The following is an 11,861-nucleotide window of genomic DNA, read 5'->3' as shown; positions in this document are numbered from 1 at the left end:
TGGTTTAAGGATCAACCTGCTTTGAAAATAAGAAAGAAAAATTTAAAAACCCAAGCCAGTCATAGTGGTATATGCCTCTGATCCCAGCTGTGTGGGAGAAACAAGAAGAATCATGGCCCAAGGCTGGCTTTGGGCAAAATGGAGACCCTATGTGAGGCATGGCTCAAGTTTGGTGCCTGCCCTAGCAAGCACAAGGCTCTGAGTTCAAACTCCAGCACTGCCATAAAAGATGGAAAAAGAAATATATGATTGTATTCTAACAAATGAATAAATACATACCAGAGTGGGGCAAAGAGAAGTAATGGAGCAGGACACAGGGAGGGGTAGAATATATCAAGAACTAGAGGAAAAGCACATTGAAACCTACTGCCTGATTCAAGGTGCTTTTTAGTAAGCTACAGTAGGATAAAAAGAATTTCAATTCGTGGTCAAAAAATGAGAATCATTCAAGAAAAATTAGATTGAAAGAGAGCAAGAGATGCAGGTTTGGGTTTTGTAAAGGCCTTAGAGCATATTACATTAGACTTTGAGAACCAGACTGAATTTTGGGGATAGTAAGAGCATACATCACTAGAAACCACTCTTAGATCAAAAGGTTGTGTTTGTTTCTGTTTGTTTGTTTTATTTTTCAGGGCAAGGGCTGGGCTTATGTATGGATTTGGATTGCTAATAAAATAACTTTCTCATTGCTGACATTTTAATATGCAATTTAAAAATTATACTTTGCATAGAATACAATGTTCTGATACTTGACTGCTTAAAAAACCTTATTGTCTTATTAAAAATAAAAGTCTTCTTACAAACATGTATCAGACAGAACACCTCAGAGAATTCTTGGACCGAGATGGAGAAAATCAGAGTTTGTGTTCGAAAACGCCCTCTGGGTATAAGGGAGGTTCGTCGTGGAGAAATTAATATTATTACTGTAGAAGACAAAGAAACACTACTTGTGCATGAGAAGAAAGAAGCAGTTGACCTCACACAATATATTCTTCAGGTACAATGTTTTCTTTTTTTGTTTGGAATTAATATTCTCAAGTATGTCCATTTTTTTGCTTTTTGTTTGAGTGGTAGTATACATATTCTAAAATCCACTTTATGTTTTGAGTGTTTATATTAATTCCTAATATGGCATTGTATTAAATCATTAATACCTTGAGCTTTTGTTTGTTAAAAAAAAATGCGGTGCAGTGGAATATACAAAATCTTCTCCATAACACATATAATACATTTACTTAGCATGCTTTATTTTTTTTAATTTATTTTTTTTTTGGGGGGGGTCCGGTCATGGAGCCTGAACTCTGGGCCTGGGCACTGTCCCTCAGCTCTTCAGCTCAAGGCTAGTGCTCTACCACTTGAGCCACAGTGCCACTTCTGGCTTTTTTTTTTCTCTTTGCTTTTATAGGGTGCTGAGGAATCGAACCCAGGGCCTCATACATGCAAGACAAGTGCTTTACCACTGAGCCACCCTCCCAGCCCCTATTTAGCATGCTTTATATGAATATAATTACACATATTCAGCAGAAGGGGAGGGTGGGAGGATAAAAAGAATTCAAATAAGTAGTTGTAGACAGAATCAGTTGCCAAACCTGTGCCCCAGAGTGATGATACATAGTTTTTCTTCATTTTTGCCTACATCTCAAATTGTGACCTCACTCTGCTGACCATGAGTCCTTTTCAGACCTTTCAGAGAGTAGCTGCATAGCTCAAGCTGGCTTTAAACTCATTATTCTGCCTTAGCCTCTTGAGTGCTGGGATTAGAAGGGTGACTACTATGCTTAGCTCTTGAGTATGGTTTGTGTTTAATGTTGAGCAATATCTTTTTGAGCAACAAAGCACCAGATTGCCTTCCAATTGTTTATGTTGATTCTCAACTATATTGACCTTAAATGTAATTGGTGGAAATTGGGCTCTGATTAGGCCATTTTGTACATATAGAGTAAATATAGAGATATATTTTGACATGTAACATATAAGGGTTTTAAAAAAACTGGCTCAGGCTAAAAATGTTCACTCCTGCTAAAATGATTATGAGGATCAGTCTGGTATTGAAAATAATTTATTCCAAGCTAGTAGGTGCTCTTGCAACAACTCCTTAATCTCATGGGAAGCAGCAAACTCCACAGTGGGAGCGATCATGCTAGAGACTTCTTAAGTTGTACAACAGTTGTGAATCACTTTAAACAGAGGATAAATAATACACCAGATGTTAAGTTTTTGGAATTTAGTTTCTGTTACTCTGAATCTGCCTCCTTGAAATGTTTATTTATTACCATTCTTTCATTCATTCATATGTTCTCCTCACCATCTTTATTTTTCCCTCAGTCCTTTTCTCCCTCATTCCTTCTCTCCCCCATTCTTTCATGCTTTTGCCTCAAAACCCAGTGATAGGTTAAAAAAAAAAGTATTGAGTAGCTAGCAAGCTGGCAATTCACTTTAGTCAACTGAGCTCTTTACTGGAATAAATTCCTAATGCTGCAGTCAGAGTGTTAAAACTTTCCCCCTCTGTTGAACTTGTATTGTTCCTTTTTTCCCTTTGGTTTACCAAAATTGGATTTCACAGAGACATTCAAAGTAATCCACCACATCTTTGTAAGGCAATAAATTACTAGACCACTGTACAACCAACCCAATCACTTTAACAGCCTCATTGATTGTTGATCAATGCACAGTCTATTAGGTTTCAGTGGGAGGTATTTATTTTGAAGATGGTCTAAATGACCAATTAGTTGTACTGCTATCTAGTTCCATGGCTACTTACTGCTATAGTAATAGCTCTATCCAATCATCATCTACCCAAGACTTTCTTAATGATGCTTCAGTCACAGTAATTCCCTCAAGGAGGCATCATCTTATCTTTTGTATTTTTCCATTATCCTCAAACACAATAACCTTACTTCTTTGTCATTACGTAGATCAATACTTATTGAATACCCATAGTTTCCATGGCATTTTCTCTGCTGTTTGAACTTTGGACCTTTGCTCTCATAGGTCAAAGTCCTTACCTGTCAATGCTATAATATGAAAATGTTAGGATTTTTTTTCTTTTTTTTCCTTCCCTAGAAAGAAAGAAGAAAAGAGTGGTTCAGAGTAAACTTGCTGTTAAATATTGATTCTAGATTCTTTGGGTTTTATTTTAAACTTAATCAAGGATTAAAACAATGCTTTTTCTTTTCTTTATTTTTTTCTTTTTTTGGTCTTTTCTTTTTTGGTACTAGAGATCGAATCCAGCACATTGCACTTTCTAGGCAAGTGCTTTGCCATTGAGCTACATCCCAGCTCTAAAACAAAAGGTTTTTTTGAAATGGTAGGAGCCTTTTCAAATCTTGTTACTTTGCAAATATTATAATTGTTAACATTTATTATATTAATAAGTGAAAAACAAAGAACTAAAACTTTATTTTTGATCAATCTCTTCCCCACAATGCTAAGAATAGAATCCAGAGACTCACAAGCTAAGAAAGCACTTTATCACTTAGCAGCACCTAGTCTATTCAGTTTCTCTCATCCTTTTCTCCTTCCCTCCCTTCTTCCCTTCCTTCCTCCCTCCCTTTTCCCTTCCTCCCTTCCTCCTTTCCTCTCTTTCTCCCTTCCTCCCTTTCTCCCTCCCTCCCTCCCTCCCGCCGTCCCTCCCTCCCTTCCCTCCTTCTCTCCCTCTTTCTTCTGCCTTAACAAAAGGCCTGTGGGGTTTAAGTTCAATGGATAAAAATGAATTCATGTTCATCACCTGAGAAGTATATTGTTTGTTATTGCTTGCTTGCTTTAGTAGTACTAAAGGTTGAATTCAAGGCCTGAACTTTCGTTAGGCAAGTGCAACCCTACCACTGTATTTTATTACTTTTAAATTAGTCTTGCTACCTGCCTGGAAACAATCCTAGGCCCTATTTTAGTTTCTCATTGTAGCAAGGATAAGAGGTACAAACTACCATGCCCAGCTGTTGGTAAAGATGGAGGCCTCAGCAACTGTTTTGCTGGGGCTGGCATCCATACTCAATCCTTCTGAACTCTGCCTCCTGAGCAGCTGGGGATATAGATATGAGCCATCAAATCCAGCTTACTTTCCAACTTATTAAAAAATTAAAAAAAGATTATACTGCTGTATTCTGAGAGTTAATAGGGTTATCACTGGGTAGCAAAATTAACAGACAATTTGACTTTGTTTTTATTTCTTTTCATATTTTTAATATTTTCAGCAATTTGCGATAGTTTTATATAAAAAGTAAAAACTTCTGAACAAAGTATGTTCACCTGTTTTAGAATTAAATAGTACCAAAGGATATGAAGCAAAAGTGCTCCTTTAACCCCATCTCATCCTTGAAGGCAATCAGTGCTATCCATTCTAAGTATATCTTATCACAGGTAATAAATAAACATATGTCAGTACTTTTGTAATCTGATAAAAACTTATTTTAAAATAAAATTCAGTCAGTAAGGAAATTTTATAATTATATATATACTGTAAAGATGAATCTTTACAGTAAAAGTTGTACTTGAAAAAGAAAATAAGAAACTATGAAACTCTGATCATATCAAGGCTAAACTAGGTGTTACTCCAACCTCAGTGATAAAATATGTTCAAGTGAGGGCTGGGAAGGTGGCTCAGTGGTAAAGTGCTAGCCTTGAGCTGAAGAGCTCAGGGACAGTACCCAGGCCCAGAGTTCAGGCCCTATAACCGGATTCCAAAAAAAAAAAAAATGTTCAAGTGTATATAATGTGTCCAAAAAAAAAGCCAGCATTTAAATCCTATTGAAAAGAAAGATATTAATTCTGTTAATAAGTGCTTTATGGGGTGCTTAATAAAGAGCTAAAGTTATTCATGAACATTTATAAGAAAAAATTGTCTTATTCTGAGTGAAATGAAATAAAAATATACATTCCTACATTCATTTCTGTTTTTTAAATTTTCTAGAGAAGTGGCAAATATATCTATAACTTTTCATTTTTTGTGGTGGCATGGTAGACCAGTTAGTGCACACTTGAGTTCTACCTCCCTATCTACCTATCTCTCCCTCCCTCTCTTCTTCCCGCTTTGCTCCTTCCCTCCCTTCTTCTCTTTGCCTTCTTTTGATTTCATATTTAATAATAAAAATGTATTATTTAATATGATCTCATTTATCATAAAAATAATTGACATATTGAAACAAATTAATTTCATTGCTTAGAGACCACATATAAATAATAATCACTAAAACCAGATTTTCTAATACATTTAAATCCTTATTATTGCCCTTTTAAAGCCTAACCAAAAGCATAATGAATCTTCATGTATTTGTAGCTCAGCTTCAGAGGTCATTACATTTTGAGTAACATAATCACATTTTTTATAGCACTAAAAGTTCACATCTCTTTATCATTCTGCACAGATTTATTATTCTCTTACCTCCTAACTTTCAGAGACTGTCTCTACCTGATAATCTTGGCTTTGTGGTCCCAGTTTCTTCTCAGATAACCTAACAAATTTCCATCCTAATGTAGTGTTATGGTACACAAAACAAGAGTTGAACCTGGAGTAGATAAATCCATAATAAACTGGCTGAAGTCTCGTTTTGTAGATCTGTCTCTATTAACTAGCTATTTAGAGTGAGTCTAGAGTGGGTCCCAAATATGACAGAAGATAGGACCTTATCACTTATGTGTATGGACTGCAATTATGCTGTAATGCTTCCAGCCCTGTCAGGCTTGAAATTATTAGGATATAGTTGGGTTGCCAATATGATAAGCCTCTAACTTATGTAAATAATTATAGCTATTGAATTAATGCTTCCTACACTCAAATGTAATGGGCCTCCTATCTATCTCTTTTCAAATAACCATGATTTTTTTTATTTAGAAGGCATCTTGGAACCTTTCTTTCCTCACATCTAATCAGTTGCCAAATTTTTCATCTCCGTATTTCAATTGTCCTCACCTAATTACGACTCTTCTTTGACCTCACCGTTGAATTACTAGTGTCCCTATTCCCCATCCATTCAATTGTGAGGTCAGATTAATCTTCTAGTGAAGTGGCTCAGATTATTCTTCTCCTTCGCAAAATTCTTTACTGTCTCTTTATGAATTAACTATGAGAATTCTGTGAACTGTCTTAAGGCTGATGTCCCAAGACCTCTGTGACATAGTCCTAACTCATTATTATAAACTGTGTCTTATTTGTCAACTAACCGAATCTTGTATTTGAACCACATTTAATTCCTGCTTTTCCTCAAACATTAAGCAATTAATTCCTCCTGCTTTTGACTCTGTTCATACTTTACCTGTGCCTTCTTCCTCCTTACCTCCCTCCCTTCTTCTCCTCTCAAATTCCTCTTCTTCCCCTATGGTAAGTCTAAGTATAATCTTTTTCCTATTATCTTTCCCAATCATAAGAAGTATTAGTTTTTCCCTGTGAATTGGATACATATCTTCTCTTTAAATTATTTCTTGTAGTCAATGGTCATTGGTCATTGGGCCCCTTCAAGTGCCTAATGCAATATACATTCTACCAGCTGGGCAATAAATGTTTATGGAACTAGCTTTTTGGTGGCTAATTAGAGATAAGAGTCTCACAGACTTCTCTGCCTTGGCTGGCTTCAAACCTTGATACTCAGATCTAGCCTCCTGAATAGCTAGGATTACAGGCATGAGCCACCAGTACCTGGAAATTTTTGCTCTTTCCTAAGGGAAGTAAATTGATGAGTACAAGTGTTAGTCAACCCTAGCTAGGCATGGTGGCTCATACTTGTAATCCAAGCTAATTGAGAAAAAGAGGAGGAAGACTTGGTCTGAGACTATCTCAGGCAAAAAGTTAACTGTGTCTTATCTCAACAGAATACGGGATGTAGTATGCATGCCTGTAATCCTAGGTACTTAGAAGGTAAAGGCAAATCACTGTCCCACCCCAGACTGCCCAAGCAAAAGTTTAGGTCTGAATCTGAAAAACAAATGAAGTCAGAGAGTTGGAGGCATGATTCTAGTAGTAAAGTGTTGCCCATCAAGCACGAGTCCCTGAGTTCAAACCCCAGTAATACACACATGCACACACACACACACACACCCATGAGCCATTCCTCCTCCCCAGGTCTGGGAGAGGAACTGAATTCTGTAAGGCCTACACTTGTAGACGAGGTAAGGCTAATATGTTTGAAAATCTGGGGGAATTTTAAGGGAGGATTTCCATATAGGTTATATCTTGCTGTGGCTCAAGTGGTAAAGTGCTAGCCATGAGCAAAAAAGCTCAGGGACAGCAGACAGCACCCAGACCCAGAGTTCAAGCCCTAGGAACAGCTCTCACACAAGAAAAGAGCAAAAATTGTATGCATTTTAATAGCATAGCTATAGAGTTCTCAAGTAAACAAAAGCTCTATCTTTTAATAGTTAACTGAATACTTGTCTGAATTATCATAGTTACTATTGTTTAGAAATGTGTTTAAGATTTTAACGTGTTAACTAGAATAGTGGTGAAGAAAATCCCATTTATTTTTCAGCATGTTTTTTACTTTGATGAAGTCTTTGGTGAGGCTTGCACCAATTGGGATGTGTACATGAAGACTGCGCACCCACTCATTCAGCATGTTTTCAGTGGGTGAGAAAAATTATTTGCTGCTTTTGCTTTTTTATTTTCTATGAACCAAATTCCTTTGTAAATGTTATTATCCTTTCTTCTGTTCTTCTGAGTTAAACATGAATTTGTGTTTTGATCTAATGAATTTAAATTACACTTTAAAAAGATGCAGAGTCTCAATTTATAGATGTTGGCACACATTCAGATATTTACAGCAGCCAAGCACCAGTGACTCACACCTGTAACCCTGACTACTCAGGTGGCTGAGATCTGAGGATCATGGTTCAAAGTCAGCATGGGCAGGAAAGTCCATGAGACTCTTTAACTCCAGTTAACCAGCAAAAAAGCCTGAAGTTGGGGTTCAAGTGGTAGAGCACTAGCTTTGAGTAGTTCAAGCCCTATTACCAGCATACACACACACACACACACACACACACACACACACACATAATTATATCAAAATTTCCTTTGACACTGATGACACTTTATTTGCAAAGTATAAGCTGTCAAAATTTTTATCACTCTTCAATTCAAAGGTTAAATGGCTGTACTAGCCTGAAGTCTGATGATAGGAATTATGTATTCTGGCTACAATTTTTTCATTAGGATACATAAGTGAATGTCACTTTTTTTTTCCTGGTCCTGGGGCTTAATAAACTCAGGGCCTCCCGGGCTGTGTCCGTGAGCCTCTCTGTGCTCAAGTAGTGCTCTCTCACTCGAGCCACAGTGCCATTTCTGTCTTTTTCTGAATTTATTGGATGTAAGAGTCTCATGGACTTTCCTGCCTGGACTGGCTTCAAACTGCAATCCTCAGCTCTCAGCCTCCTGAATAGCTAGAATTACAGGCATGAGCCACCGGTACCCAGCACTTACTAAATATTCATAGATATATTCTTCTTGGAAATAATTATCCATATTTAAACATTAAATGGGACAGGAAAAGTACTAAAGCTATTTGTACATTTAAAATGTACCATGTACTAGAACAAAATGAAAAACATCCTGCTAGAGTTGCTGATTCCAAAGAATTTCAACTTTTCCTTCCTTCCTTCCTTCCTTCCTTCCTTCCTTCCTTCCTTCCTTCCTTCCTTCCTTCCTTCCTTCCGTTTCTCCTTTACTTTCTCCTTCCCTTCCTTCCTTCTTTCCTGCCTTCCTTCCTTCCTATATTAAGTTACTCGGTGTTGCTGGATATTGAACCTAGGGCATAAACTACTACTTTACATACTAAGAAAGTTCTCCTTCCATTGAGCTACGTTCCAACCTTAACCATTTTTTTGGTAATTTTTTTTATTTTCTTTTTTTTTTTCTGTCAGTTATGGAGCTTGAAATTGGTAATTTTTTTAAAGTAGAGGGATTATTTACATATACTAAGACACATAGTATTTAGTATATACAAGTGACTTATACTTGAATAAGATGTACAATAAATCCATCATCCCAGAAAATCTCTTGTGTTCCCTTTTATTAAGTCTCTATTCTACCTCATGGCCTGAAGGTTGTTTTTTGTTGTTGTTTTTCGTCGATTGTGGGGCTTGAACTCTGGGCCTGGGCGCTGTCCCTCAGTTCTTCAGTTCAAGGCTAGCGCTCTACCACTGGAGCCACAGAACCATTTCTGGTTTGCTGGTGGTTTATTGGAGATAAGAGTCTCTTGGACTTTCCTGCCCGGGCTGGCTTTGAATAGGGATCCTCAGATCTCAGCCTCCTGAGTAGGATTACAGGCATGAGCCACCAGCACCCAGATACCTCAAGGTTTTATGCAACCACCGGCTTGTTACAGTCAATAATTTTTGCCTTTTCTAAAATGTTGTAGAAATAGGATTCTTACAACACATTCATTTATGCCTGGTTTCTTTGGTTTAGCATAATTTTATATTAGTGCATATATTTGCATATATCTATAATTTTTGTTGCTGAAGAAAAAAAGTACCTCCTATGAATATACTACAATTTGTTTATCCACTCTCCTATTGACAGATATTTGGGTGGTTTCCAGTTTGGGGGTGTTGTGAATAAATATGTATGAATATTTTCTTTTTTATGATGGTAGAGGGGCTTGAACTCTTTTTTTTTTTTGGTCGGCCGTGGGGCTTGAACTCTGGGCCTGGGCGCTGTCCCTCAGCTCTTCAGCTCAAGGCGAGCGCTCTACCACTTGAGCTACAGCGCCACTTCCGATTTTTCTGGTGGTTATTGGAGACAGGAGTCTCACGGTCTCTCCTGCCCGGGCTGGCTTTGAACCACGATCCTCAGATCTCAGCCTCCTGAGTAGCTAGGATTACAGGCGTGAACCATCAGCGCCCGGCGTGTGTGTGTGTGTGTGTGTGTGTGTGTGTGTGTGTGTGTGTGTGTGTGTGTGTGTGTGTGTGTGTGTGTGTGTGTGTGTGTGTGTGTGTGTGTGTGTGTGTGTGTGTGTGTGTGTGTTTTGGGGGGGGCGTTTGTGGGGCCTGAACTCTGGGCCTGGGCACTGTCCCTCAGCTCTTCAGCTCAAGGCTAGCGCTCTACCACTGGAGTCACAGCACCACTTCCGGCGTTTTTTCTTTATTGCTTATGTGGTGCTGAGGAATTGAACCCAGGGCCTCATGCATGCAAGCACTCTACCACTAAGCCACCCTCCCAGCCAGAGGGGCTTGAACTCAAAACTTCATTCATGCTCTCCTCTTAAACTGTGATCGACATTTTAGTCTCCTGCCTCTTCTATACCACTTCTATACTGACATGCGAGAATAGTGATTGTTACTTATAATCATAGGACATTAGGAAAAGGAAGTAACTTCTTACTTTACTGACAGAAGTAAAAATTCAGGCCATGTGTAGTAACAAACACTTACAAATCCAGCAGTCAGGAGGTTTGAAGCCAACATGAACTATATAGGGAGTCTGTCTTTCCCATCCCAACTCACCATCCCTCTCTCAAAAAACAAAAGAATGGAAAGAGAAAGCCTAGGCCCAAACAGAAGTAAAATGATTTTTTTTCCTAAGGCCATTAGCAAGGAGAGAAAAGAAACAAGTTTTATTTTGTTTATTTATTTACTCTGTGTGTATGTGTGTGTATCTGTCTGTCTTTGTGTCTGTATATCAGTATGTCTGTAATGTGTATGTTTTGTTGATCCTGAAGCTTGAACTCAGGGCCTGGGCTCTCTCTCAGCTTCTTTTGCTCAACACTAGTGCACTACCACTTGAGCCATATCTCCATGTCCAGCTTTTATTGTGGTTAATTGGAGATTAGACTTTCCTGCTCCACCTGGCATCGAACCTCAATCCTCAGATCTCAGCCCCATGAGTTGCTAGAATTACAGGCACCTGGCTAAAAACTTTTTCAGTCAAGACTTGGAATGCCTGATGCACCAAATTTACTGTGCTGGTGTGCCCTCTGCTTGAGGCTCTGTGCCTTCTTAGCTTCTCCCTTCAAGGCCTAGCCCAGTGCCTTATTCTCATAAGTCCTTCCTCCAATGCTTTGCTTACATTTACTTTTATATAAACTTGCTCTTTCATGTGAGTAGTCGCTACCATCCTATTTATCATATGATATTCAATTACTACATTTGTTTTAATTCTCTATTACTTCTTTTACCAAATATATCTTTCCAGATTAAATTGAAATCTTCTCTAGGATTTGTTAAAGCAACTAGTATGGGGTGGGAATTTGGTAAATTCCTGTTGAACAAGTGGTTCTTTCGTGGGGGGGTATGGAGGAATACTGGGGTTTGAACTCAGGGCTTTGCATCAGGGCAGAGACTCCTTGTTTTGTGCTGGCTCCAGGCCAGTTCAGGCAGAAAAGTTCATGAGACTCCATCTCAGTGGAAGAAGTTGGGCATGATAGTACACACCGATTGTACCAGCTACAATGGGAAGTTAAAAATAGGAGAATCAAGGTCCAGATTTGAGCTCTGGCAGGAAATAAGACCCTATCTCAAAAAATAATGAAGGCAAAAAAGGCCTGAAGGCATGGTTCAGAGGTAGAGTACTTCCCTAGTAAGTGTAAGATTAAGGTCAGACTCTAATGCTACTCTCCACCCCTCAAAAAACAAAATCAGTATGTAAATTAGTATCTTAAATATGTATATGTGATTCGTGTTATTCTTTTCTCAGAGGCAATGCTACTTGCTTTGCATATGGACAAACAGGTGCTGGAAAGACCTACACCATGATAGGAACTCAACAGAACCCAGGACTGTATGCTCTGGCTGCCAAAGATATATTCAGACAACTAGAAGTGTCTCAGCCAAGAAGACACCTCTTTGTATGGATCAGCTTCTATGAAATTTACTGTGGACAGCTTTATGACCTCCTAAATAGAAGAAAAAGGTAGCGGATATGAGTGGGAAGC

General features: G+C 38.3%; 1 protein-coding gene across 1 annotated transcript in view; it reads left to right on the top strand.

Moving 5' to 3' along the window:
- Nucleotides 1–11,861, top strand: part of Kif24 (kinesin family member 24) — a 50,941-nt gene that overhangs the window by 16,402 nt on the left and 22,678 nt on the right. Inside the window, exons 3-5 of the mRNA XM_070008947.1 lie at nt 814–997; nt 7,461–7,558; nt 11,624–11,839. Of these exons, the coding sequence (XP_069865048.1) occupies nt 814–997; nt 7,461–7,558; nt 11,624–11,839 (498 nt within the window). The remainder of the gene's footprint in view (nt 1–813; nt 998–7,460; nt 7,559–11,623; nt 11,840–11,861) is intronic.

The sequence above is a fragment of the Dipodomys merriami genome, unplaced genomic scaffold (assembly GCF_024711535.1).
Source record: "Dipodomys merriami isolate MVZ:Mamm:240054 unplaced genomic scaffold, mDipMer1.0.p SCAF_11, whole genome shotgun sequence".
Classification (NCBI taxonomy): Eukaryota; Metazoa; Chordata; class Mammalia; order Rodentia; family Heteromyidae; genus Dipodomys; species Dipodomys merriami.
Note: the sequence above shows the minus strand (reverse complement) of the source record. Positions and strands in the feature narration are given on the sequence as shown.